Source organism: Vulpes vulpes, chromosome 2 (genome assembly GCF_048418805.1).
Source record: "Vulpes vulpes isolate BD-2025 chromosome 2, VulVul3, whole genome shotgun sequence".
Lineage (NCBI taxonomy): Eukaryota > Metazoa > Chordata > Mammalia > Carnivora > Canidae > Vulpes > Vulpes vulpes.
Genome location: NC_132781.1, coordinates 88,586,517 through 88,614,230, shown reverse-complemented (window position 1 = coordinate 88,614,230; position 27,714 = coordinate 88,586,517). Strand labels below are relative to the sequence as shown.

General features: G+C 42.0%; 1 protein-coding gene, 1 long non-coding RNA gene and 1 pseudogene across 16 annotated transcripts in view; 2 read left to right on the top strand and 1 right to left on the bottom strand.

Moving 5' to 3' along the window:
* Positions 1–203: 203 nt before the first annotated feature.
* On the top strand, positions 204–4,679 carry LOC112921507 (axin interactor, dorsalization-associated protein pseudogene; annotated as a pseudogene).
* Positions 4,680–6,116: 1,437 nt separating this feature from the next.
* Positions 6,117–15,357, bottom strand: LOC140597900 (uncharacterized). The gene is made up of 3 exons (XR_011999909.1): positions 15,094–15,357; positions 8,691–8,783; positions 6,117–6,241 (listed from the first exon to the last, which is right to left on the bottom strand). It is a non-coding gene; the product is annotated as an uncharacterized lncRNA (long non-coding RNA).
* Positions 15,358–15,723: 366 nt separating this feature from the next.
* The window catches only part of CREM (cAMP responsive element modulator), a 71,476-nt gene continuing 59,485 nt past the window's right edge, over positions 15,724–27,714 (top strand). For 10 of the 15 annotated variants that reach the window (XM_072749190.1, XM_072749188.1, XM_072749182.1 and 7 more), the window contains exons 1-2: positions 15,747–15,936; positions 26,504–26,604. In XM_072749190.1, the coding sequence (XP_072605291.1) occupies positions 26,561–26,604 (44 nt within the window). In that variant the 5' untranslated portion in view covers positions 15,747–15,936; positions 26,504–26,560. Of the gene's footprint in view, positions 15,937–26,443; positions 26,605–27,714 lie in introns of those variants that run through there. The other 5 variants (XM_072749184.1, XM_072749180.1, XM_072749191.1 and 2 more) reach the window with 4 other exon arrangements.

The following is a 27,714-nucleotide window of genomic DNA, read 5'->3' as shown; positions in this document are numbered from 1 at the left end:
TGATCTTTAATTACACAATAATGTATCTGGGTGTGGCTTTTTTCCTTATCCCTTGTTTAGCACTCTTTCAATCCTTTCAATCTGAAACTATTATTCTTTATAATATAGGAATATGATTTGCGAGAATTTTAAAAACAATATATAAAGTGTTTCATATGTGTAGTACTCAGTAAATATTAAATGCTATTATTTGTCTAAGTGCCATGACTGGCCAAATAAGTAAGTATTTGGTATTTCTTTCAATATTGCTAGCTCCAGTAGAGTAATGGCATTGTCTTCTTTACTATTGTGTCCCCAGTTCCTAGGAAAATATCAGTACATAATAGGTATTCAATATATATTTCTTGGATAAATATATGGATAAAAGAATTACTGAATTGCTATATGGAGAAAATATAAAGATTGTGTACATACAGATTCAGATTGATTACAGGTGATTATATACATACTAGATTTTATTATGTATGTCAAGTAATTTCTAAGTTTTGTTTAACTGAAGATGTCAACTACATATACAATTACAGAGTAGATTTTATTATTTATAACATTGAATATTGAATAACTTATAAATAATTTTTACTGGAATTTTCTACCTCACCATTAGAAGTTGAATTCACTAGGTTTCGGTGTTAGGTTTCTTCTCCCCACATTCTCAAGGGCTGGCAAACATATACACTGTGTATCTTCTATTGCCATCTCTATGCTAACAGCTCCAAATATATATCTTCAACCAGTTTCTCTCTCTCATTCGCTCTCTCACCTCTCTATTGATTTATAAGTCAAATTGTCTACATCAACATTTGCCTATTAATAGGCATTTCAAATCAACATGTCCAAAAATGAACTATACTTACTCCCAAACACAATGCTCCTATAAATTTCCCCTACTTGATGTGACCTCAAACCCAACAAAAACCTATACATTGTCCTCAGATTTCCACCTCACTTTATTTCTCCAATCTATCAATCATAAAATTAATTTTGGTCAATTCACTTATCTGCCTTCCAATGACACCATTCAAAGACAAGTCATCATGATCTGATTCCAGATTTATGAGACTTCCAAGTGTTTCCCACCTCCAATATGTCCCCTCCAATTCATTCTCACACACAGCACAGTGGTACTCAAAGTTAGATGAACACAAGAAGAATCATCTCAGGAGTTAGGAAGTACTAATCCCTGGTTCTGACACATAAATATTGTACCTCAGTTAGTCTTGGACAAGCCCAAGCATCTGTATATTTAAAAGTTACCTAGGGTTGACTTTCAGTTCATTTAGGGATAGAGAGAGCAGGAAGGAGCATTTCTTTCATTGTTACAATAAAAAAGAGGCAAACTAACCTCAAATTTTTGAAGCTGTCAGACAGCTGAGGTCACAGTGCAACGAACTGACCCAAAATCTAAGGAAAGACCAATGTTTACAGGAAGAGTAGAGATATAAGCACTAATTTACTTGAGTCAGGCACAACCAGAGACTGGTAAGATAAATATAGCTAAAATAATTGAAGAATTCCTGAAGGCTGAATGGGAGCTGTCAGCACAATATGAAAATCATAAGGCCTGTAGAAATGGACAGTGTCTATACCCTCATATGGGCTCTTTCTCCACAAACCTTACCAGCACTTACCAAAAAAATTAGAAAGAGCCCTCATAAAGCGTCTGTTTTGCAGTCTAGAAAAGGACATCTCACTCTGAGATTCTCCACTATGGAATGAAAGTCTTAATCTTTCATTACAAAGGTCACAAATACTATTGTACTTAGGGTGCTGATGAAAAGTCATTGCAGCCGGGAAGAACAGGGGTAAAGAGCCCTACTCTTGGCAGAGAGGCAGGAGAACTGAGGAGAACACACTCCCAGAAGTTTAGGGATCCATGGATCTTGTTTAAAAACTAAGGTTTAGGGATCCCTGGGTGGTGCAGCGGTTTAGCGCCTGCCTTTGGCCCAGGGCGTGATCCTGGAGACCTGGGATCGAATCCCACGTCGGGCTCTCCGTGCATGGAGCCTGCTTCTCCCTCTGCCTGTGTCTCTGCCTCTCTCTCTCTCTCTCTCTCTCTCTCTCTCTCTGTGACTATCATAAATAAATATTAAAAAAAAAAAACCAAAAAACTAAGGTTTAGTCAGAAAAAAAGTGTGACTAACTCCCTTCTCTCTGCCCCTCTCAGCACCTTTCCCCTTCAAGTTAACAAACTTGGAATAAAAATTAACAGCAAAATACTGCTGGGTGAGTAACTGGAAATGTACAATAAGATACAAAGTGATCTCTGAGACATATAACAAAGTGAAGACCTAAAGTTGAGGGTTGAACAAATATTATTCTGGTAATCCAAACCTGCCCTAAACACAAAATATAGCTACAGGAATTTAAAAATTAGACAGCTCAACTCCTATCTAGATTAATCCCCCACCTTTCCTCCAGCTAAAGACCTAGCAGGAAGAGAGGTACCTGTTTCCAGGCATAGAAACTATTCTACCGTCCTATACAAAAAAAATGGTTTTCAGGGGGCACCTGGCCGGCTCAGTTGGTAGGACACATGACCTTGGGGTTGTAAATTTGAGTCCCACACTGGGTGTAGAGATTACTTAAAAATAAAATCTTAAAAAAATAAAAAAATAAAATAAAATCTTAAAAAAAATGTGGCTTTCAGCCTGGCCTCACTGGGGTAGGGGTGGGAGGGGACAGGGTGGGCACAAGCAACGTCAGAGGTGACTGGGAGTCTGCTACAGCGCTGGGGCGCCAGTTTTAGGAGAGGCGCTGACTTTGACTCTTGGGGCCAGCTGGTGGAGGCGATAGACAAATATCAGATATTAGCAAGACATCTACAAAAAGAGGCCCACGGTCAACACAATAATTCTGAACTCACAATAGAACAAAACAAAAAAAACATAGGCAGAATTGCAACATGCTTGGAGTAATGAAGTGCAGCTTTACAGTCCACACAGAAGAATTTAAACTGGAGGACCTGAAGCTAGAACCAATCCTAAAGAATATTCTTACATATAATAAAGAATTCCCATTTGACGTTCAGCCTGTTCTTTTAAGAAGAATTTTAGCACCTGGTAAAGAAGAGCATTTGGAACTTGAAGAAGAGGATGGTGTTAGAGCCGGGTCTCCTGATTCCTTTCCTGCTAGAGTTCCCGGCACTTTACTACAAGCTGCAGACAGAACCAGGGATGAGGTCATTCACTATCAGAATTGAGAAAACTGGCCTGAAGGATGCAGAGCGTGCATCGATCCCTTTATTACAGTTAGTGTAAATGATCTGAATTGCATAGATTTAACTCCTGTGGCTTCAAGAAAAGAAGATATATAAATTCATTTTAATGTGGACACTGAGTTCCAGAAGCATGTTGAAAAATAAACCAAAGATGCAGCTACCTTCCTTGAATTCAAACACTGCAAGCCAGGGCACCTGGGTGGCTCAGTGTTTGAGCATCTGCCTTCAGCTGGGGTCCTGATTCTGGGGTTCTGGGATAGAGTCCCACATTGGACTCTCCACAGGGAGCTTGCTTCTCCCTCTGCCTGTGTCTCTGCCTCTCTCTCTCTCATGAATAAATAAATAAAATCTTAAAAAACAACACTATAAGCCTAAAAGGTTCACCAGCTCCAAGTGCTTTGCTTTCATGGAGATGGATGAAATTAAAGCTGGGCGGATTGTAATACTACTGTATAAGTAACCCACTGACTTTTTTTTTTTTTTTTAAGATTTTGTTTATTCATGAGAGAGAGAGAGATAGAGAGAGAGAGAGGCAGAGACAGACAAAGGCAGAGGGAGAAGCAGGCTCCATGTAGGGAGCCCGACATGGGACTGGATCTCGGGTCTCCAGGATCACACCCTGGGCTGAAGGCGGCACTAAACCGCCGAGCCACCCGGGCTGCCCCCCACTGACTTTAAAAGAAAGAAATTGCAATAATTAACCCAGAAACCAGTTTATCTTCATTGATATCAGACTTTGCATAAGGAATAATCCTGACATGAGTAACCTGGAATGCCTGTGAATTCTCCAATTCAGTAGCAATCATTCTAGCTCCGTGGAGCAAACACCCGCAGGCAGGAAGGAGGTAGGCCGCTGGGGAGCCGGCAGGCCAGAGGACACATGAGGTTGATGGATATTTGATACACACATTAGGATCAGGGTGGGCTCTCTGTGGGTTACTTGTAAACCCAAATGTTCAACATTCACTGTGTTAAATGACCAATGCTAGTAGGAGGGCAAAGCAGCACCAGCACTTGGCCTGTTTTTAAACTAGTGTAATAACCCTAGTCCTACCGTGCAATGTGTGATTTTTAAAATAAGTAACCACAATGAGATGTTCTGGCCCTTGCACTTCAAGAAACCTGGTCTTTACTTCTGGTTGTCTGTCTGTTCTGTTAAAGTGGATGTTAAAAACTTGGAGCCTGAAAGAATTCTCAACCAAATTTAGACTTGTGTCTTGTCTTAATTAGATTAATTTCAAAAATTAATTCAGTCCACAATAGCTAAAGGGATGAAGAATTTGCCTTAATAAATTTCCTTGTTGTTCTCTCAACCCTTAGTCTGAGTTGTCAGCCCCCGACTGTCAGCTTCTTGTCAGCAAGAACCACATTCTCTTCAAGTCCTGTAAATGTTCTAAGGTACTTGGCAGTGCTCTGTATCCTGTTGAGTACTCAGTACTTTGATGTTGCCGATGAGACCTAAAAAATAATCCCTTAAAGTACCTACTATAAAAATGTAGTAAAACTGAAAAACAACAACAACAAAAAAACATACTCCCAAGAGACAAAGCAATCATCAGAGGTAGATTTAAGTATGACACAGATGTTGGAGCTACCTGACAGTGAATTTAAATAACTATGATAAATAAAGTTTCTGATGGAAGGATGTCTGGGTAGCTCAGTTGGTTAAGCATCTGACACTTGATTTCAGCTCAGGTCTTGGTCTCAGGGTCATGAGTTCAAGCCCTGTGTTGGGCTCCATGCTAAGTGTGAACCCTATTTAAAAAAAAAAGAAAAGAAAAGAAAAATAAAGTTTCTGTTAGAAAAGGTGGAAAATATGTAATTTTAGCAAAAAAGAATAAATAGGAAAATCGTACCAAAAAACACATAGTAACAGACATGAAGAATGCTTCAATATGCTCATAAGTAGACTTGACATCGCTGAAGAAAGAATTAGTGACCCTGAAGATAATCAATAGAGCTTACCCAAAGTGAAACACTAAGAGAAATAAAAGTGAAATAGAACAGAAAATAAAAGAGCTGTGTGATATCAAACATCTGCATAATTGGAACACCTGAAAGAGAAGAGAGTATGACAGCAGATGAAATATTCAAGCAAAGGATACTTAAGCATTTTCCAAATTCAATGGTAGACACCAAACTAAAGATCCATGAAACTGAGAGAACACTAATCAAGGTAAACACACACAGACATATCCTATTCAAAATGATGAAAACAAAAGACAAACATAGCATCCTGAAGGCAACCACAGGAGAGAGGAGGGAATGACATGAAGACAAAAGGTATGGATTACAGAGAACCTCTAGTTAGAAACCAGGCAAGCCAGAAGACAATGGAGTAATACCTTAAATGCTGAGGAAAAATCAGTCAACCTAGAAATCTATACCCAGCAACAATATCTTTCAAAAGTGAAGGAGAAATAAAGTCTTCTTTAGACAAACAAAAACAGAGAACTCATTGCCATCAGACCTATTCCACAAGAAATGTTAAAGGAAGTTCTTCAAGAGGATAAATAATATTGGATTGAAACTTGGATTTACACAAAGAAATGAAGAATGTTGGAGAAATGCAGATAAAATTTATTTTATTTTAATTTCTCTAAATGATAACTGTTAAAGCAAAACAGTACAAAGTCTCATATGTTTCTTTTTCTTAAAGATTTTATTTATATATTCATGAGACACCCACACACACCCACACAGAGAGAGAGAGAGAGAGAGAGAGAGAGAGAGGGGGGCAGAGACACAGGCAGAGGGAGAAGCAGGCTCCATGCAGGGAGCCCGACGTGGGACTCGATCCCAGGCCCCCAGGATCACACCCCAGGCTGAAGGTGGCGCTATACCGCTGGGCCACCGGGGCTGCCCTGAAACTTATTTTAAATTCTTTTCCTCTTGATCCATTAGTTTGATTTGCTCTGTTACAAGAAGTTTCTATGATTGTTTTTCTTTAGTAGTTATATTGCTCCTCATATGTTTCAGAAGCTTGTGCTCATATTTACTCCTTGGGATCATCAGCTGCCTTGGCTAGTAAGGGAAAGGAAGACAAACCTAGATATTAGTTTGTGCTCCTCCAGATGAGGTTAGGACGAGGGATATGGTGCTTCTAGGGTAGTTATCTGACTCAAGCCTCAAGCATTCACCATTTTCTCCACTTCAGACATCATCTACCTTCAGGGTACCTGAAAGCCCTTCTTCTTCAATCACTGTTACTGGTGGGAGAGTAGAGGAGAAAAGGAGCTCAGGTGCAGGTCAGCCAATCCATACTATACTCATTGTGGTCTGCTCCTGTCTCACAGGACACACTTCCAAATGTCTTTGCTGGTTCTTTTCCTTTCTGTTCACCTCTTAAAAGTTGCTATTTTCTAAAGTTCCTGTACATTCTTGTTTTCTGTAACACTGGACAGACTCTCCCTCACATTTTTATTGCCTATATACAGTGCCTACACAAAGTAACATCCAATGTTTATTAAACAATATTCTAACTGAGAAATCCAAAGGACATTCCCAACCACATCCTTCTTCTTGGAGGACTTTAGGGTTCAGTCTCAACTTCAGAGTACTTGTTTTTATTAGTTTTTTTTTTTTTTAAGATTTTGTTTATTTTATTTTCTCTAAATGATAACTGTTAAAGCAAAACAGTACAAAGTCTCATATGTTTCTTTTTCTTAAAGATTTTATTTATATATTCATGAGACACCCACACACACCCACACACAGAGAGAGAGAGAGAGAGAGAGAGAGGGGCAGAGACACAGGCAGAGGGAGAAGCAGGCTCCATGCAGGGAGCCCGACGTGGGACTCGATCCCAGGCCCCCAGGATCACACCCCAGGCTGAAGGTGGCGCTATACCGCTGGGCCACCGGGGCTGCCCTGAAACTTATTTTAAATTCTTTTCCTCTTGATCCATTAGTTTGATTTGATTTGAGAGACAGGGTGAGTTGAAAGAGGGGAGCACACATGAGCAGGGAGGAGAGGAAGAGGGAGAAGCAGACTCTGTGCTGAGCAGGGAGCCTGATGTGGGGCTCAATCTCAGGACCCCGAGATCATGATCTGAGCCAAAGGCAGATGCCCAAATGACTGAGCCACCCAGGCACCACTGTTAGTTCAGTTTTTATCTTAAAAAGGAGTTACACTACTAAATAAAACTTAAATGCAGAAGAATTCTAAAGTTCCTTCCAACTCTATATTTCTGTGGGTCCCCCACTTGTGCTCTCTCTCTTTCAAATAAACACATTTTAAAATTTTTTTAAAAAAAGAAGCTTGGAACTTTAACCTCCCCCCACCCCCCACCCCCCAATCCTCTGGAGGCTGGAGATTGCCTACATGATGCAGCCTCTATAAAATCTCTATAAACTATGGGATTCTGAGAGCTTCCAGGTTGGGAACACATCCATGTGCCAGGATGGTGGCACACCCCAACTCCAAAGGACAGAAGCTCCTGTGCTTGGGATTCTTCTAGACCTAGTATCTTTTCATCTGGCTGTTCATCTGTATCCTTTATAATAGACATGTTAAAAAGAAAACTCTGACCATCTGTAGAGACAGCATGAATATTCAAGCTATTATATTCAGAAAGTCTTTTGATCATCTAAAAAATGTTTCCAAATTCTATATGCTAACAACATAGATTCAGAAATCCCAAGTGAATCTATATACAGCCAGTCTTAGAAATCAGCACTAAATTATAAGTTGTCATGCCTGTGTGTGGGTGACTGGGTTTCCCAATCATAAAAATAGTCTCCATTACTAAAATGTTACATTTCATTTTACGAAAAGACATCCACATGATGGCACTATAACCTACAAAATAAGTGGTTTTCAATTTATGAAGACTAAGAATTTGGTAAATTCTAGTTGGAGTATTTGTTATTGATGAAGCATCCTTAAAAATGAGGCATTTAATACACAGACAATATTGATATCATTCCTGTCATGTTTTACAGAGACACACTGGCTAATCCTTCATTTCAAGGGCATTTTTTCATACGACTCATTTAACAACAGCATCTTAGTTCTCATCTTACTAGGAAACAGTTATTAAACATTTCTAACACATGGCACTGAACTAGATAAGTCAAACAAAAGCAAGCAAACAGGTATTTAGAAGCCTGTGGTGAGCATTCAACTGTTTTGGAAGCTACTTAACACATTCCCCATAATGTCATGTCTTCTTAAAGTTTTTTTTTTTTTTTTTAAGATTTTTATTTATTCATGAGACACACACAGAGAGAGAGAGGCAGAGACACAGGCAGAGGGAGAAACAGGCTCCATGCAGGGATCCTGACATGGGACTTGATCCTGGGTCCCCAGGATCATACTCTGGGCTGAAGGGAACGCTAAACCACTGAGCCATGGGGGCTGCCCTTGGCTAGGTCATTTGCCCATTTTACCATCTGAATCAATCTAATCTGGTGCTTTTTATCCAGTGATAAAGATATGCTATCTCTTAATATCTGTTTTTAGTTAGACTTACCCTGATTTCTCCTTCTTCAGACAACCACGTGCACACCTGAGTTTTGATAGCTGCCATTTCAATGTAGTGGAAATTCATCTTCAGAATTTTGTCCTGACCAAACATTTGTTAAAATCAGCCTCTTGGTCATGGGATAAGCTGTTGTATTTCAATCCAGTAACCTTCTAATCCTCTCATACATTGGGGCTCAATTCTATTTATTATTTATTTATTTATTATTTATTTTGCTCAATTCTTTTATTTTTTATTTTTTAAAGATTTATTTATTTATGTATGATAGACATAGAGAGAAAGAGGCAGAGACACAGGAGGAGGGAGAAGTAGGTTCCATGCCGGGAGCCTGACGTGGGACTCAATCCTGGGACACCAGGATCGCGCCCTGGGCCAAAGGCAGGTGCCAAACTGCTGAGCCACCCAGGGATCCCCTGCTCAATTCTTTTAAAGAGTCTTAAATAATAGTCATTGGATTTATTTCCAGGACTAGTTCCAAATTTCTTTTTAATAATTTAATTAATAAGGTACTTAGCAGTTCATATGCTCTGAATGCTCATTCATGTCTTTGACATGCTGGTGTTCCTCTGACATCTTATTTATATACTTAAAAATATAAAAATAAAAGAAACACTAACTACTATCATAATTTTATCAAAAAATATTTGGGGACGCCTGGGTGGCTCAGTGGTTGAGCGTCTGCCTTCAGCTCAGGTTGTGATCCTGTAGTTCTGGGATCAAGTCCCACATTGGGCTCCCTGCATGGAGCCTGCTTCTCCCTCTGCCTGTGTCTCAGCCTCTCTCTGTCTCTCATTTATTCAATAAATATAATCTTAAAAAAACATATTCGAATAACAGAACCAAATTGCTATATTAATTCTATCAAATCCTGCAATTTCCAAGGATGAACAGTGGTCAGTTAATTTAGCCAAGCGTCTTAGCTTTTCAGGCCTTATTGGTTCTGACAATAGCTACAATGTGATCCTATGTGAAAAGAATAAATCTTGGCAGGCAACTGAATTTGTTGTGAATAAAAACATGTAGGAAACATTTGAAAGTAGGTTTTCATTATATTTTTATGATTTAAAAAATTACACATAAAAGTTTAAAGACTCCAAACAATCTCCTCATTTTAAAGAATTCAGTGGCCTGTTTGTATAAATAAATATTTTAAATATTCTTCTGAGTTCATAGCCATTAGATTTGGAGGTTTAAGTTTACAAAATTAAAAAAAAAAAAAAAGGACATATACCCACATGCAAAAGGTATTTCTCATGTTGGAAGCTAGGACTATTCACTTTCTAGTAGAATGAAATATTTCTTCCCAAACAGCAAATTGGAGACATCATAAATCAAGTATATGTTACAATGACTTGTTTTACTTTTCTGAAATATTTAAATCGGGAAAACTACAGTTGTTAAAATCCCAAATCCTAAATCTTGAATAGAAAGGGCCTGTGTAAACTACTTTCAAGTGAATCCATTTTCTCTCATCTATGGTAAACTGGTAAAGTAGTAGTCATTTAAACAATGCAAAATTCTGAGAACTTGTGGTATAACAGATGTAGTACAGGATTAAAAATCACAAAGCCTCGATCCTAGTCCTGATATTACTACTTATTAGCCAAAGCAAGTTTTCTAACTAGTCTCCACTTTAAAAAAAAAAAAGATTTTATCTTTTTGAGAGAGACGCAGAGAGAATGCACAGAGATGGGTGTCCACCAAGTGCAGGGGAGAGAGGGATAGAGGGAGAAGGAGAGAGAGAATCCTCAAGCTGACTCCTCAATGCAAATGGAGCCTGATGTGGGGCTCGATCTCACCACCCTGAGATCATGACCTGAGCCAAAATCAAGAGTCAGATGCTTAACCAACTGGGCCACCCAGGCATCCCTCCACTTTCTAACTTATAAAACAAAGTGGGTCAACTTAGGTTTTTAAGACTCTTTCTTTTTTTTGGGGGGGGGGTTAAGATTCTTTCTAGAGCTTTGATTCTGCACAAGTCAATGAAGGAACTTGCCCAAGTCATATAAAATATTAATTACAGCTAATATCTATTCAGTGCTTACTTTGGGCTAAGTGAGAGTAAAGAAGATAGTATGTAAGCTGGATCTGATAGGATGGAGAAGATTTTGATAGGCAGATATAGAGAACTGGTGAGAAAATGGGGTGAATTAAGGCAAAAAAGATCGGAAAATGTAAGGTAATTATATATAACAGTAAGTAGTAAGTTTTGGCTGAAGTGCTGCCAAGTAATAATCTTGCAACTCACTGGAGATCTTAAAAGAGGTAGATTTATAGGCCCTTTCTTTGAGGATTCTCAGTAAGTCAACAGGTAGGGCCGATGGCCTGGGTACATCTTTTCAAGCTCTTCATGTGACTCTGATGTGCAGGATGTTTTGAGAACCAGTGTGATACAAAACACAAGAGACTAACATGGAATAGGGCTGTAAACTTAAGTTGGGCCCACATCATTAAAGGTTTTATGCAAAACTAGGATATTTGGACTTAGCCAATTAGATCTAAGTTTTTGTGTTAACTAAAATTTTATGTTTTTAGAATATGTAGTATGTACGTGTAGTAGACTCTTCAAGAGGCCACCAAAGGGAATTCAATCTCCTTTCCACCTTTGACCCCATAAGTCCCACTCCCTCAATCATTCAAGATTTTTTTTTCAATCAAGATTTTTAATAAGAGAAATCACATCACAAGAGCCATGTATTAGGAAAATGAACCAAATAGAAATACTTAGGATGACCTATATTGGAGGCAAGTTTCTTTCTTTTCAACAGAAGTGAGAATGGTAACTAAGGAGGACAATGTAGAAGATGATCAAGGGCAGAAAACTCAGAACTATCCACGTTAGGGAAGCAAAGATGAGTGAAACCAGGAGAGTCAAATGTCATGGAAACTCAGAGAGGAGACACTAAGGTAGGTCAAGCAGCATGAAGAGTGAAAAAAAAAAAAAGTTTCAGATTCTGTAATCAGAAAGAGGTCTTGGGGGGGGGGGTGTTGGGGGAGGGGAAAGAGGGCAAATATCAGACAGCCAGGAAGTTAGAAATGAGTAGTAGGTGGTGAGGAAGTGAATATAGTAAGTGCCTTCTCTATTCCTGAGTAGTCTGATAGTGAGATGATGGCAAGAGATGCAACAGGCATATGGAGAAAAGTGTAATGTGAATGGGCACCCTAGAGCTGGCAACCCTGTAGCTTTTCTGGTAGGAGAAGCAGTCAACACTTTTCAAGTAGAGGCAGATAGGATACATTTGCAGGGAGAGGAGATGGAGCCTAGAGGAAGAGAATAAAGGTACAAGACAACAGATAATTGACTTAGATCTGGTATGGGAAAGAAATGACACCTATTTTATAACTGGATTTAGAAAGCAAAGGAGGGAGGTGTTCCTCCTGACCCATAATGGAAGGGATGATTTAAGATATTTTGAGGTGAAGGGAGAATATATGGGTGTGACCCACAGCCTGTATTTTCTCAGGAAAGTAGATGTTCTAGCCGTCCCCCTCCTACAGAGCAATATTGCCTAAGTGAGGAGCCCAAAAACCTAGACACTGTGTTGGACCCTTGCTCACGGGTGCCAACGTGTCCCGGTGGACGCCCCAGAGACTCAGACCCCAGACAGGCAGATGCAACAAGCAAGAGGGTTTATTGAACGTTTGCGCAAACGGGCTCTCCGCCTCAGAGGTGGCAGAGCGCCCCGATTAGCAATTACAGGCATCTTTTAAAGGCAAAGAAAACGCGGGAGTAGCATAGCATTCGGGTTATGACGTTATTGATTTCTTTGAAGGTCAACACGACCATATTCAGGGACTTTTCCAGTCAGGGCGAGGCGGGAGATAGTTTTTTTATCTCGGGAAAACAGAATGTTTTCGTTGCTTGAATTCATGGGAGGCGCCTGGATGGGCTGCCTCAGGGTTAGGCCTGGGCCCACTCACGGGGGGTGGGGGTGGGGTGGGGGGTGGGGTGGGGTGGGGGGGTTCTTCAACTGGACCAACATAAAAATATTCCTCCCCACCACCCTGCTCCACTTCAAGTTATTTAAAATTGTAGTTAGTTAACATATATGGTAAAATTGGTTTCAGGTGTAAAATTTAGTGATTTATCACTTATGTGTAACAGTGCTCATCACAAGTGTCCTCCTTAATACCCATCACCCATTTTGGCTAGTTTTTTTATTGAGCACATACTTTATGGTAGTTACTTAATCTTTACAACAATGCTAAGAAGTAGGTATATTATTCTTCCCATTTAAAAACTTGTACCTTCCTAATCTGTTCTTCTTTACCCCTGATTTAAAAATTAAAAATTTAAAGATTTTCTATATCATAGGTAATAAGAAAGTGATAAATCAGTTATTGGCATTTCTAGTCAAACATTTGAAATATTTGCAAGGGATACTTCCTAGAGGCAGGTGATTTTTCTAAGAGCTCAAGCTTATGTTAGAATCCTTCACTATGGGTAGGCAGAATAGCTCACTCCCCAGAGATGTCTCCATCCTAATCCCGTAACTTGTGAACAGGTTATGTGGCAAAAGGAAATTGTTACAGATAGAATCAAGTTTGCTCATCAGCTAATTTTGATATGGGAAGATCATCCTGGATTATTAGGGTAGGCCCAATATTAAAACAAGGTTTTAGTAAGTAAAAGAGGGAGGTGAGAGACAAAATCATAACGATGGCAGCAAAAGACTCCACCAGCTGTTGCTGGCTTTGAAGATGGAGGAAAAGGAATCAATCAAGGAATGTGGATGGCCTCTAGAAGACGAAAAATGCAAGGAAATGGACTTTTCGCTGGAGCCAACAATCCCTTGATTTTAGCCCAGTGAGATGTGTATTGGACTTGTGGCCTATGGGACTACAAGATCCTGCTGCTCTGTCATGCCCTTTCTCTTCAGACTCCAGGTACTCTCAAGAAAGAGTTGACATTTACATTTTAGTGTATGTTGATTTACCACTTACATCTTAAGTCCTATATCTAATAGATTCTATCTATATGAAGAATGTATACTTTGTTAAATTTAGCAGCAAACAACCAGGTGGAAAGCAATGTTTTGGGGAAGGTGAATGATCACAATTTCAATCACTTGTGGCTAAAAACCTATTCATCCTGCACTGGTCAACCTTGACCATGATGAATAGTAAGATTTGAGTGTTTGATAACCCCTTTTTATTCCCTTCCCTTCTAGTGACCCCTTTTCCCCTGGGCTAAAATGAGCTGTATTACTTACCTAAAAATATTCTGTGCCTGCCTTAACTACACACACACACACAAAAGGACTTGGTTGTTTTTTAAATTCAATTCTGTTAACTTGCTAATGTTCCTTATTAAGAAATTGGTATTCCTAAGTGGTCGAGATGGACATTGTCTATGATAACGCAAGGAGGAACTTCCGAATTCTTACTCAAAAGGGGGAAGTGAACTTAGATTTGTGTTCTATCTGCTCCCTATGCAGTACTGCTGGAAGCAGTTCAGGCTGGCCAAAATCCGGGGCTGCAGAGTTCAGGATTTTCTCCCACTCTACAGATTCTAATATTTCACAAAGCTTCCCTTCTCTACCTGCACTACGTTGACATGTTTTTATTTTTTCTTAGCGACTTATCAAGTGGTGTCCTTGACATTGGTTTCCTGCATCTCACACCCCTGAGTACTATAAAGTTAGGCGGTAATCCCTGCTTGAATTCGTGTTTTCTGAATGTAGAGCGGCTTATCTTTAGGCTACCGAGGCTCCCTTTGGGAGGGCTTCCTCAGCCTTGCAGTTGGGGAAGTTCTGGGCACGCAGAAGGGGTCCAGAGGGAGGGGCAGGAACGCTCCGCTAACTGGAGGGCCCTCGCCTTCCCCTGGATGGGAACCAACCGCTCCTACTTCAGAGGCATGGAGTTTGCTTGCCACCCAGAGCCTTCCTTTCCTGTGTCGCATCTCCCGGGGGGCAGGTGGCAGGGGGGCGGGCAGGGGGGCAGCGGGGCAGGGGGCAGCGGGGCAGGGGGCAGCGGGGCAGGGGGTAGCGGGGCAGCGGGGCAGGGGGGCAGGGGGGCAGGGGGCAGGGGGGCAGCGGGGCAGGGGAGCAGGGGGCAGCGGGGCAGGGGGTAGCGGGGCAGGGGGGCAGCGGGGCAGGGGGGCAGGGGGGCAGGGGGCAGGGGGGCGGCGGGGCAGGGGAGCAGGGGGCAGCGGGGCAGGGGGTAGCGGGGCAGGGGGTAGCGGGGCAGGGGGGCAGCGGGGCAGGGGGGCAGGGGGGCAGCGGGGCAGGGGGGCAGGCGGGCAGGGGGCATGGGGCAGCGGGCAGGGGGGCAGGGGGCAGCGGGGCAGGGGGCAGGGGGGCAGGGGGCAGGCGGGCAGGGGGGGCGCGAGGCAGGGGGCAGGGGGGGGAGGGGGCAGCGGGGCAGGGGGGCAGGGGGCAGGGGGGCCTACCGCTGTTTCTGCACACCCCGACGCACCGTCGCCGGGGAGGCGGCAGCAGGCTGGGAACGAGGACAGCCAGCTCCCGGGGGCCACGTCCACAGGGTCCCCGCGACGGCAGGCGCCGCAGGAGCGTGGGGCTGGGGACGCTCCCGGGTCCGCTCGGGCACTTCAGCTTCGGTTGGGGCAAAGGGCGCGCTGGCCGCAGCCTAGAGAACGAGCAACCCCGGCAGAGAAGCACCAACGACCGCCGTTAACCGTGCACGAGCCGGCAGCTTCCGGCTTCCAGGACTCGGTCCTCCTCCTCGCCACCCGAGGCCCCGCCCCCTGCCCGGCCCTCCTCGCCACCCGGGGCCCCGCCCCCTGCCCGGCCCTCCTCGCCACCCGAGGCCCCGCCCCCGGCCCCGCCCCCGCCCCCGGCCCTCCTCGCCACCCGGGGCCCCGCCCCCTGCCCGGCCCTCCTCGCCACCCGAGGCCCCTCCTCCCGACCACTCAGGCCCCGCCCCCCGGCCCCTCCTTTCCCTCCTCCCCTCCCCCGTTCCATCTAATTGTTGGATTGTCGGCGCTGCACTCCCGCTGGCGGCCGGCAGGGGGCAGGGTTCGAGTCTGGGTTTTCTTCCGCCGGGAGTCCCCGGGGAGGCGGTCGCCGAGTGGGGGAGGGGGGAGGGGAGGGCGGGACGCGAGGACGCGGTTCGGTCGGCTGCTGCGCTACTTTTGGTCCCGGGTCGGCGGGGAGGCTGTGGCTACCGCCCCAGAGCTGACGTGGGGGCGACGCGGGGCCGCCGGGGCGCCGTCCCCACCTCCTCCCGTCCGTAAGCAGTGACGACGGCCGCTACGTAAACCCCATCGCGGCGGGTAAGTGGCGCGCCCGCCGGGACCCGGCACCGCGGAGCGGCCGACGGCGCAGGAGGCGGGGGCAGGGAGCGGGGCGAGGCGGGGGCTGGCGCGAGGCGGGGGCTGGGGCGGGGCGGGGCGAGGGGCGGCCGGGGGCGCGGAGAGGGCGGCCGCGGGGAGGGCCCGGGCAGCCCGACGCCCGGCGCCTCCGGAGGGCGGCGCGGCCGCTGAGCCTCCCCCTGCGCCCCCCTCCGCCCCCCTGCGCCCCCCTCCTCCCCCTCTGCCCCCCTCCACCCCCCTCCGTCCCCCTCCTCTCCCTCCGCCCCCCTCCTCCCCCTCCGCCCCCTGCGTCCCCCTCCGTCCCCCTCCGTCCCCCTCCTCTCCCTCAACCCCCCTCCTCCCCCTCCGCCCCCCTCCACCCCCCTCCGTCCCCCTCCTCTCCCTCCGCCCCCCTCCTCCCCCTCCGCCCCCTCCGCCTCCTCCTCCCCCTGCGTCCCCCTCCGTCCCCGCCCGGTGTTCCCCTCCGCCTCCCATCCCCGCCCGCGGACCGCTTTCTGAGCCCCCGCTGGCCCTCCGGGAGGCGCTCGTCCGTCCCGTCGGCCCTCGCCCTAACCGGGCCCGAGGGGGACAGTGTTGGGGGAAGCCGTCCTGCCGGGCGGGCGGGTCCTCCCAGTGAGGAGAGCCGGGCCCGCGCACTGAGGACGTCGGTCTCTACCGCCGGCGGCCCGCGGTGCCCGTGGCAGTTCTGTGCGCTCGGGGCCCGGGGACAGCCTCCGTCCAGGCCGCCGTTCCTTCCCCAAACCCTGGTTGGGGCCCGGCATGCGGGCGCCTTTAGTCTCCAGACACTGTGGGGGAGGGCTTGTTAGAGCTGCGGGCAGGGAGCAGGTCCGTGACGGCGGGGGGGGGGGGCACATGGTCAGCACAGCCCTGGGTCCGCTGCCCCTAGACCGGAGCCCGCTGCGGGGGGGGGCACATGGTCAGCACAGCCCTGGGTCCGCTGCCCCTAGACCGGAGCCCGCTGCGGGGGGGGGGGGGGCACATGGTCAGCACAGCCCTGGGTCCGCTGCCCCTAGACCGGAGCCCGCTGCGGGGGGGGGGGGCACATGGTCAGCACAGCTCTGGGTCCGCTGCCCCTAGACCGGAGGCCGCTGCGGGGGGGGGGGGGGGCACATGGTCAGCACAGCCCTGGGTCCGCTGCCCCTAGACCGGAGCCCGCTGCGGGGGGCGGGGGCACATGGTCAGCACAGCCCTGGGTCCGCTGCCCCTAGACCGGAGCCTGCTGCGGGGGGGGGGGGGGGGGGCACATGGTCAGCACAGCCCTGGGTCCCGCTGCCCCTAGACCGGAGCCCTGACTGCAAGGTCACCGAGACACTTCCTGCACTGCTCAGGTGGGCAGCAGTCAGCTCACCGTCAGTTTCAGCAGCTCTGACTAAAACTTGAGAGAGCCTCTCTTAACAGTACCTCTTATCTACCTCACTTCTTAAAATTTCTTCCTTCCAAGCCTGATTTGGCGGGCCGATGAGAATGCAGCCACTTCCCATTAAATAATATACACCTAGATGCCCGGCCATAGAGGTCTGGGATGAAAATTGTACCATACTGCATGCATGACTCATATTCTCTTGATTTTTCCCTTTGGGTACCACATTTTTCTCCTAGTCTTGATCCTGTTTTTGAATAGCAAGCTACTTTGCCCTCATAGTTTTTAAATCTTTGAGCTTTTTTCTTCCAAGGAAGTTAAATTGCAAACAATATTTTGGCCCATAAAAGCTAAGTATAAAAAAAAAATGTTTAAAGAACTGCTTCCTGATCCAGATACAACTTTAGAAAGATATTTAAATGGGTTTGATCCTGAATGAGTGAACACTTAAAGCATTGTCACATTAAGTGTTGGTAATGGTGCAAACATGTTTGGTGTGAATCTCTAAGTAGATCAGGGTAAGCAGGCACTTTCCCAGTGACTCTCTGGTCAACCTGGAATCACTCTGATGAGTGTGAAGTTGTGATTACACTGATGTTTTGTTTACATATTTTATAAGAGTATATGGATAAATTTTTATTGAATGTATAAACATGGAGGAGCTCTTCAGTCTTTGTGTTTGCTTTGTTGGAAGGCTAATGAAATTTGCTTCTACTGATGAATTCAAGAAACTCCAAACTCTATAGATCACTTCAGTTTTCTTTTCTTTCTTTCCTTTTTTTTTTTTTTTAAGATTTTATTTTTTCATTCATGAGAGACACAGAGAGAGAGAGAGAGAGGCAGAGACAGAGGGAGAGGGAGAAGCAGGCTCCATGCAGGGAGCCTGATGTGGGACTTGATCCCAGGACTCCAGGATCATGCCCTCGGCGGAAGGCAGGCGCTAAACCACTGAGCCACCAAGGGATCCTGATCACTTCAGTTTTCTACTGAGGAAAGTCATTGCATGATTAAAATATGAAATCTCTCTTAGGATTAAGGCACTTATATGAAAAGTAGGGAAGAGTTTCAGGTTAACACACATAAGGAATCCTGACTGAAACTTGACCAGTACAATACATGTATTTCTGATCTGTTTTCCCTAATTTGGTATTCTCTGCAAGTTAATATTGGGCCAGAAAATTGAGCCAGGTTTATTGTTGTTGTAGTAGTCCATTGGAAAGCACTCAAATGTCCTGTTCCATTTAGATAGACTTTTAAAAGTAAAACTGAACAATGCAAACACTTTACAGCTGAACCGCTGACATTTTGACATGCGGTCAACATTGGTCATTAAGGAAATAAGCCTGAAATGTCTTCGAATGTCTTTACTGAACTAATGCATTCCATATATAAAAGTCAACTTTGAGGATTATCATACATTAATGCAATTTCAATGTTATCCATACAAATAGATTATAAAAATAAAAATTTCAGGGAAAATGTTTCTTATCCATTGCACATAGGTAGAAATAAATTATTTAAATCATTTCGTTAATTTCCTTTTAAAGAATACTTAGGGCGTTTAAAATCTTTTACCATGAGAACAGTATAATAAAGATCACAATTTGTCAGAGTAAATCCTTTCACTCATGAGCTTTCCTTTTCTGATGCTTTAGAATATCCAGTAGAGAATAAGGGAGAATGGAAAGGAAAACTTAAGGATGATCCTAGTGAGATTGTATCTTAATACTACTCATAAAGACAACTTGAGTCTTACTGGTATAATTACATTACAGCAAAGTTTAAAAATACAGTATCTAGGTTTCTTTATGTTTTTTGAACATCTTTTGATTGGCCTACCCAGGAGTGTCAGAGGAAACTGTTGAGGAAAAACATAAGCTAGGAAGTTAAATGGGAATTTTGCTTGGAAGAGAGGATACTTGCCTCCTAGAAAACATTACTCGCAGCTCTTTTGTGAGGCTCTTTTGAAGTATCCCAATTCTCCCAAAGTGGGAAGCATCTTCAGGTGTATTTTCCAAACAGTGATACAGCCAGGTCCATTACATATCAAAATCATGTGAAATTCTAACAACGGAGCTGTGTGATTCTGATAATTTGAGAATTTCCCAAAACCAGTGTTTGTTTTCTTTCTTTCTTTCTTTCTTTCTTTCTTTCTTTCTTTCTTTCTTTCTCTTTCCTTCCTTCCTTCCTTCCTTCCTTCCTTCCTTCCTTCCTTCCTTCTTTTTCTTTTCTTTTCTTTTTTTTCTTTTCTTTTCTTTTCCTTTCTTTCTTTTCTTTCTTTTCTTTCTCTCTCTCTCTCTCTTTCTTTCTTTTTTTCTTTCCTTTCTTTCTTTCTTCATGAGACACACAGAGGGAGAGGAGCAGGCTCCGTGCAGGAGACTCCAGGATCACGCCCTGGGCCGAAGGCAGACGCTCAACCGCTGAGCTACCCAGGTGTCCCACAAAACCAGTATTTTCAAAGTTATCTTCTTGAAGCTTTTTTTTTTTTTTTTGTAAACACAGCAGACTTAAAATTAGACCCTAACTACAGTTTTGTTTATAATTTCAAATAGCCTCAATTTTTTCATTGGTAGCACAAAAGTGATTTTTTTTTTTTTTTTGCTAAGTAATGTTTTAAAGTGGAATTTATATTCTAGCATTGATATGATAAAAGCTAGTTCAGGTATTGGGGAAACAATCATGCATAAAGACCCATGATACTGTATATGGACAGTTGAGATGCTTTCACTTTTTAAAAAATTGATGGAGGTGTTAAAATTAACCTATTGAAGCATGTTTCTGGACTTAGAAATGTAGCAGTTTTATTCATATACACAAAATAGGACCAATCTAGCTAAGTATAATAACGTGAAATTCATTTATCCGAACTTTAGCTAATAAAAGTGTCTTATCTACTCTTTCCCAGCTTTACTAGTTAGTAGTCACTTATTGTACTTTGTGTAGATGTGTTTTGAAATGTATAAAATGCAGTAATGAAATAACGATACTGAACAAAAAAACCCTGCAATGACTCCAGTCGAGCAAATAATTCCTACAGAAGATTTTAAATTTTGTTTCCTTCCATGAAGTGGTGGTGGTGGAGAGGATAGTATTTGGAGAGGTGGAGATAGGCTATGATTATTTGAATCTTATTTTTCATTTCCTTCTTACCAACCAGTTTTGCTATTCATTGACTGTGAAATAGCCAAAAACAGAAGCCAGGTGGGGAATGAATTGAGAAAGAGATGCTGAAATAATTAATCCTTTGGTCTTTTTATAAAGATTTTTATAAAGATTTTTTTATAAAGATTTTTTTATAAAGATTTTTTATATTTTTTATAAAGATTTTTATAAAGATTTCTTAAATAATAGGTGTCTGAAGCAATTGAATTAGAGTAGCCTTGAATCTGTATTAGAAAGCCACGTGATTTTCTGTATGATTCGTGTTTAAAATATTAAAGACATTATTTTTTTTAATTTTTTTTTAATTTTTTTTATTTATGATAGTCATGCAGAGAGAAAGAGAGAGAGGCAGAGACACAGGCAGAGGGAGAAGCAGGCTCCATGCACCGGGAGCGTGATGTGGGATTCGATCCCGGGTCTCCAGGATCGCGCCCTGGGCCAAAGGCAGGCGCCAAACCGCTGCGCCACCCAGGGATCCCATTAAAGACATTATTTACACGTTTCAATTTTTTATAAGTACTACTCCTGGCTACTTCTATTTTTACATAGAAGTGTGAAGAATGTTATTTGAAAGTTATTCTGGGACGCCTGGGTGGCTCAGCAGTTGAATGTTTGCCTTTGGCCCAGGGTGCAATCCTGGAGTTCCGGGATCGAGTCTCACATGGAGCTCCCTGCGTGGAGCCTGCTTCTCCCTCTGCCTGTGTCTCTGCCTCTCTTTCTCTTTGTCTCTCATGAATAAATAAATCTAAAAAAAAAAAATAAATAAGCACTATGATTTGTTATTCAACATATCTATCATCTTTAAAAATTTTTTTTAAAAATGTTATTCTAACTTTGTTTCACAATGATTACAAAACTTTAAATGTTTTATATAATTTATTTTGTTTTTGTTTTTGTTTTTGTTTTGTATAATTTAAATGTATAATTTCCTGTCACTGCTATCCCACTTCGTTTCTCCTTGTACTCTCATCTCCTTCGCCTAAGATACATGATAAGCATAGGCTCATCCCTACCAACTTCAGGTATTTGGCTCTTTGAAAATACTTCTCTTTTCTAGCCAGCCCTGTCTTCTCTCTACTTTTTGATTGATGTGATTGAAAAGAACAGCTTTATATGCACTTCATATTCTTCTTCCCTTATCTTTCAAGCTTTACTTGCTATTGCTGTTTAAATCAGGATTAACCTATGAAGATCTCCTACTTTCCCAAAGAACTACAACTTTGCTTCATCCTGGAACCAGAGAAACGGATACATTTTTCTGTGGTCTCTTCCTCTTCCTGCTTCCAAGAGGGGTGTATTGCCTTTTATTCTATGTTCTTTTCTTTTTGTTTTTACTGTACTAATTGCAGTGTGGGGTATTTTTGTGTTTTTTTTGTTTTTTCTCCCCTTCCTACAAAAATGATCTCAACGCATAATTTACAGTTTCCATTTTTGGGTTCTTAAAAGCAGAGGAAGAACTTAGATTGTTTTGTCTTTATTGTCTTTATAAAGGACTCTACATATTTGTCATATTTCTCCAACATTTTATAGTTTTTTCCAACTAATATCTAGTTCAAAAGCCGTTTTTAAAAAGCAGTCTGCTGTTATTGTCTTTCCAAAGCATTCAACTTAATTTTCCTAGAAGTAACTCTCTTTTTTAATCTTTTAAATCTATTTAATGATTTTACATGCTAGTTAACAGAATTCCAAAATTACAACAGTAAGCATAGTTGGCATAATCAAGTTTGTGATAAATATGATTAATTCTTGCTAATCATCCACTATAGCTGTTAGCAACAGAAGTGCTTGGAAACACTAGAGAATGGTCTTGTAGGCATTAGTTATTCTGTGGGTTTTATAGAAAAATGAGGAGGAAGTTGTTTCCATAAGCTTTTATGTCCTAGTAAAGTTGCCCAAGAAATTTTCTTACAATAATACCTGATTCTTCCAGAAGGTTAAATTGTGGTAGTAATGTAATTAACCACAGCATGGTAGGTGTTCACATTTTGTAAGTGTAAATATAATGATATTTTTCTTTAATCAGCATATTTTAAATACCTGTAATAGAGCTCTATATCAAGGGATATTTGGTAGCAATGAAATTAATTGAATCTGTGTGCCAGAGGGTGATTGGGGCAACACATAGACGAAGAGTAAGGTGAATACCAGATACTATTTTGGTAATCAAACCTAACATATGATAGGAAATTTTTACCAGTATGATAAATGGCTTTTCTCCAGATATAGCACAGAAATTCACATATAGGCAAAAGAATTTTGAACTCATTTTTCTCTTGTAGTGTAAGCTCTTATTTGCCTCTAATAAACTAATCTAAGATACACCTTTCCACTCTAAAAGAGAAAGTTTCCTTAGCAGATAGGACTTAAAAAAATAGATTTATAGAAAACTTGTAAAAAAAAAAAAAAAAGAAAACTTGTAGTGTACAGAACATTACATCAGTATACTTTGTGATTTTAGGCATAAGGAGAGCAGCTTAAAAATTATAACCTCAGACTGTATCATGAGATATGATGAATTCAAGGGGTATGTTTTAGGCTAAATAGAATATATATTATAATAAGCTCAGTATGAGAACATTTGACATTTAACCATTTGACATTTGACATTTAATATTAGGACATTTGAGCTCTTAACCATTCAGGTGTTTGTGTATGTGGGAGTAGGGGATCCTTTTTTTTTTTTTTTTTTTAAGATTTTATTTAGTCAGGATCCCTGGGTGGCTCAGCGATTTAGCGCCTGCCTTCAGACCAGGGCATGATCCTGGAGGCCCGGGATCGAGTCCCACATCAGGCTCCCTGCGTGGAGCCTGCTTCTCCCTCTGCCTGTGTCTCTGCTTCTCTCTCTCTCTGTGTCTCTCATGAATAAATAAATCTTAAAAAAAAAGATTTTTTTAAATCATGAGAGACACAGAGAGGGAGGCAGAGACGTAGGCAGAGGGAGAAGCAGGCTCTCCGTGGGGAGTCCAATGCAGGACTCTATCCTAGGACCCTGGGATCATGCCCTGAGCCAAAGGTAGATGCTCAACCACTGAGCCATCCAGGTGCTTAGAGTGTGAGATCCTAAGTCAATCCTTGTTTATCAAAGAGTAGTATGTTCTAGGACATTAAAACCAGATTTGGGGTGAGATCAATAGTATAAAAAGCAGCTGAAGTTTTCAAAATATTCACAGTTCATACTTTAGTAATATGGGATCTCCTGCTTTTCAAATCAATACGGTAATTTTGAACCTGGAAAATTAATATAATGGAAAGGATGATGTACCTTAATTTGCATGTTTCTATAAGTTTTATTAAGCCTCTACCAGGTGTCTCAAGTTATAATGCTCAACTATGGTTATTTATTAAGGCAAGGGGTCTATTGGAAGATTTTGAGTAAGGAAATAAATAGCATCTTTGGATTTGCATTTTTTTTAAAAAAGATTTTATTTATTTATTCATGAGAGACAGAAAGAGAGAGAGGGGGAAGTAGGCTCCCTGTGGGAATCCCAATGCAGGACTCTGTCTCAGGACCCTCAGATCACGACCTGACCTGAAGGTAGAAGCTCAACCTCTGAGCCATCCAGGTGCTCCTGGGTTTGCATTTTGAATAGTGTTGTTATCTAGTGGAGTTAAGAGGGGTTGAGAGGTTTGAGTGAGGTGAAGGTATTACAGGGAGAGACGAATTTCTTTATAGGGAGGCAGTTATTGCTTTAATCATGTCAATCATTTCAGAACTAAAGCAGTGGCAGTGATGATGGGGAAAATGAAGTCAAGAAATGGGAGATGCAATTATTAAGGCTGAGTAAAGTAGTAGTCCTTGCTTATATTCGAAAGAGTTGGACATTTTGTGTTTATTGTTACATTTTCTCCTCACAAAACAATCTTCATTTGACAGGAAAGAATGCTTGGAAAAATTTACAGTTGTCAGGATCATATAGCCAATAAGTGATGAACTCAGTAATGCCAGATCAGCTGCCAGTGCCAGTGTTTTTTATGCCACACATTATTGCTATCACTAGACCACGTTGCCTCCTCAGGAATTGAGTAATGAAGGGAGAGGAGGACTCCCAGATGGAGTGGCTGAGTCAGTGTTGATGTCACTCACTGAGATGAGAGTACAGCAAGAGGAGAAATGCAAAGTGAGGGCATTGAGGTTATATTTGAACATTTGGGGCTTGAGGATCTGTGAGCAAATCACTAAGAGATATCTAATAGGCAGATGCATATGGGCTGGAGCTCAAGAGTGAGAAGTCCAGGCTGTAGAAGAGATCTGAGACTGACCAAATGAGGATGAGCTAGGGAGCCTGTGTAGGAGGTAGATTTTGGGGGTGAGAAACCTGGAAATACCAGTCTTTCAGGAGCAAGCAGAGAAGACTGAGGATGAAGGACTGGATAATTTGGAAGAAAAGCATGAACACAGTGTTCCAAAGAGTTTAAGCAGGAAAAAATTTGGGGAGTAGGAAATGCTGTAGGGAAATAAGGAAGATAGATTTGGCAAGCAAGCAATCAACCTGTGATGACTTAGAGAATAGTTGGGATGAAATCATTCTTTGATGAGCCTGAATCAGAATCAGTTTTATCTGATGGTCATTATTCTGGTGTGAGACTAGTCATTTTCTCTTTTGACATCTTGTGGCTATGGTGGCTGGAAGCTGCTACTTTCTTCAATGCTGATTGCCTCTGGCTGTTCCTGGACTTTAGTGAATACCTTTTGCTACTTTTTGAATCCTGGACCATAAGAATGTATTACTCATTCAAAAATTAAAGAAAATTCCAAGAGAAATATAGAAATGAGCATTTATGCCTCTTTTTATGTGGTGCCATAATCATTATTATTCAAATAATATTATGAATGTTTTTTGTTTAAATGTCTGTCTCCCTCATGAAATTGTAATCTCCTGAAGAATGGGGACATTTATCTGCCTCTGTGCCTAGCACAAAGAAAGGCCTGACATATCATGGGTGCCAATCACTGTTTAATAAATAAATGGTCTCTGCCTTGTAGGCTATACAATTTTTATGGAAGATAAGATTCCCAATGTAAAACACCAGTGGAATATAACAGAATAAGTTTAATCCAAAGGAATGGCACCATCCTTGCTTTTTGTTTATGTTGTAGGTAACCTGGTTCAAATGTCCTACCTTCTCTTGTCCATCTGCTGGAAGATGGGGGACAGTTGATAGCTATAACCATTGTCCTTGTGCCCATGGGCAAACCTCCTGGCTCAGTTTTACAATGACTAGGATGGTATGATACTATTTTAGAGGGGGCCACTTAGGAAAGAGCCCTGAAAACAGCATGTCTGTGGCTAAGCACCACCATTGCTGGCCAAGATGCCTAGAAGATACTCAGGGCTGTGCATATTCGTTCTTTCCACTTCTACAGTAAATTAAGGACTCTTAGTTCCTTTGTCTTTCTCTTTGCCAGTTTTACTTCATTCAGAGTGTCAAATGTATATTTAGATATTAGTAAAAAAAATGGGGTTTAGTTGCTAGAGTGTGGACTACAGGAGAATTGGAGAAGATTTTTAAATAAGTATTAATATTTTGTTTGGAGTTAAAATTCTTTGACCAAAGCCAGTTTTGAAGGTAAGGTAAATAAAAAATGGTTGACAAGTTTGTTGCAGTGGAATGAAATTTAAGAAAATGATAAAAAGAAGAAAATGATAAATCCACTCAGTTTATTAAGTGATTATTATTTTAATATAGAGCTGATACCATGAGCTGTATGTAGTGTATATTATTCAGATAGCTCTGCTCTATATTCAGTAGGAAATAACCTGATATATAGCACATGATTTACATTTTTTGAATTTTTTTCCCCAGAAGATAAGAAAATTGCAAAGAAGTAAGATTGAAAAAATACAGTTTTCAGCTTTCTAGTTTGTTTTTTCAGTTTTACAGAAATTAGGATATTCTGGGGGGTATTCTTCTGGTGTAGTTTTGAGAGATTTTCTTTTTTTTTAAAGATTTTATTTTTTTAAATCAAATTTGTGATCTCCCAATTCAATTATAATTTTACTGCAGGATAAATAAAGAAGAAAACGGTGAAGGAACAAAGCATTGATTACAGATGTCTTAATAATGAGCAAATGTAGCAGGAAAAAATATATTAAGACAAATCTAAGGTAGGTGGATATATATTTTTCTGTTCTTTTGAAAGTTCTGCTTAGAGAGTTAAAAGTTAAAATAATGGATAATTGAATGATGTATACATGTAGACATGCATCCATGAATGTATATATGTGTGTGTGTATGTATATAATGCTAATAAAGTATGATAAAATGTACCCAAAGTGTGCAGCCATTCAGTTAAAGTGTTCATTGTCTACCTGTACCCTGTTAGGCAGTGGCGAGGGGGAGGGGAGTGGACATTGACACTCAGCTGGTGTCACATACTGGCCTTTTCATTTAGAAAGGAGACCATACATAAGGGTGTGAGCAGAATTTTAGTTTTCTTCCTTCCTACCCTTTAAGCTGTACTTGTACCTAACATAAAACAGAACAGAGTCCCTACCAATTTTTTACAAAAATCCAGATAGAATTTTTCAAGTTTTCTTTCAACTGCTTTCAGAGACATTCTGGTTTATCAGTTGGATCTAGCTTTTTTTATTTATTCATGAGAGACACGGAGAGAGAGAGGCAGAGATATAGGCAGAGAGAGAAGCAGGCTCCATGCAGGGAGCCCAATGTGGGACTTGATCCTGGGACTCCAGGATCATGCCCTGAGACAAAGGCAGATGCTCAACTGCTGAGCCACCCAGCCGTCCCATGGATCTAGCTTTAAAAAGAAAATAAATTTCTCTGACATTCTTTTTACAAATAAAGAATAGAAACAATTAATAATACTTTTTCCTTTTATAGCTGAATTCTATTTTTAAAATTTTACAAGGGCAAATATCATTGCTTTGCAGTGTAGTTTGTCTTTGCAAATGGGAGACAGCTAAGATTTTAGAAATTTGGTAGTTAGAACACCTTAATTATAACTAAGAAACTGCCTTTGTCTTATTTTTCATTTAGATAGATTTGCTCTGTATTTCCCTTTTTCTTTTTCTCTGGTCTTTTAAGAACACTTTCCTAGATACCAGTGATAGCATTCCTTAAAAATGTTTTTCCACTTCCCATTTTTCTTCTATTTTTATATGTTCTTGACACATAGGGATTCCTAAATAAGTTTGATCATTAATTGCCTTAGTATTTCTATAATTGTAAATGTAACTTTTATGAATATATTCCTT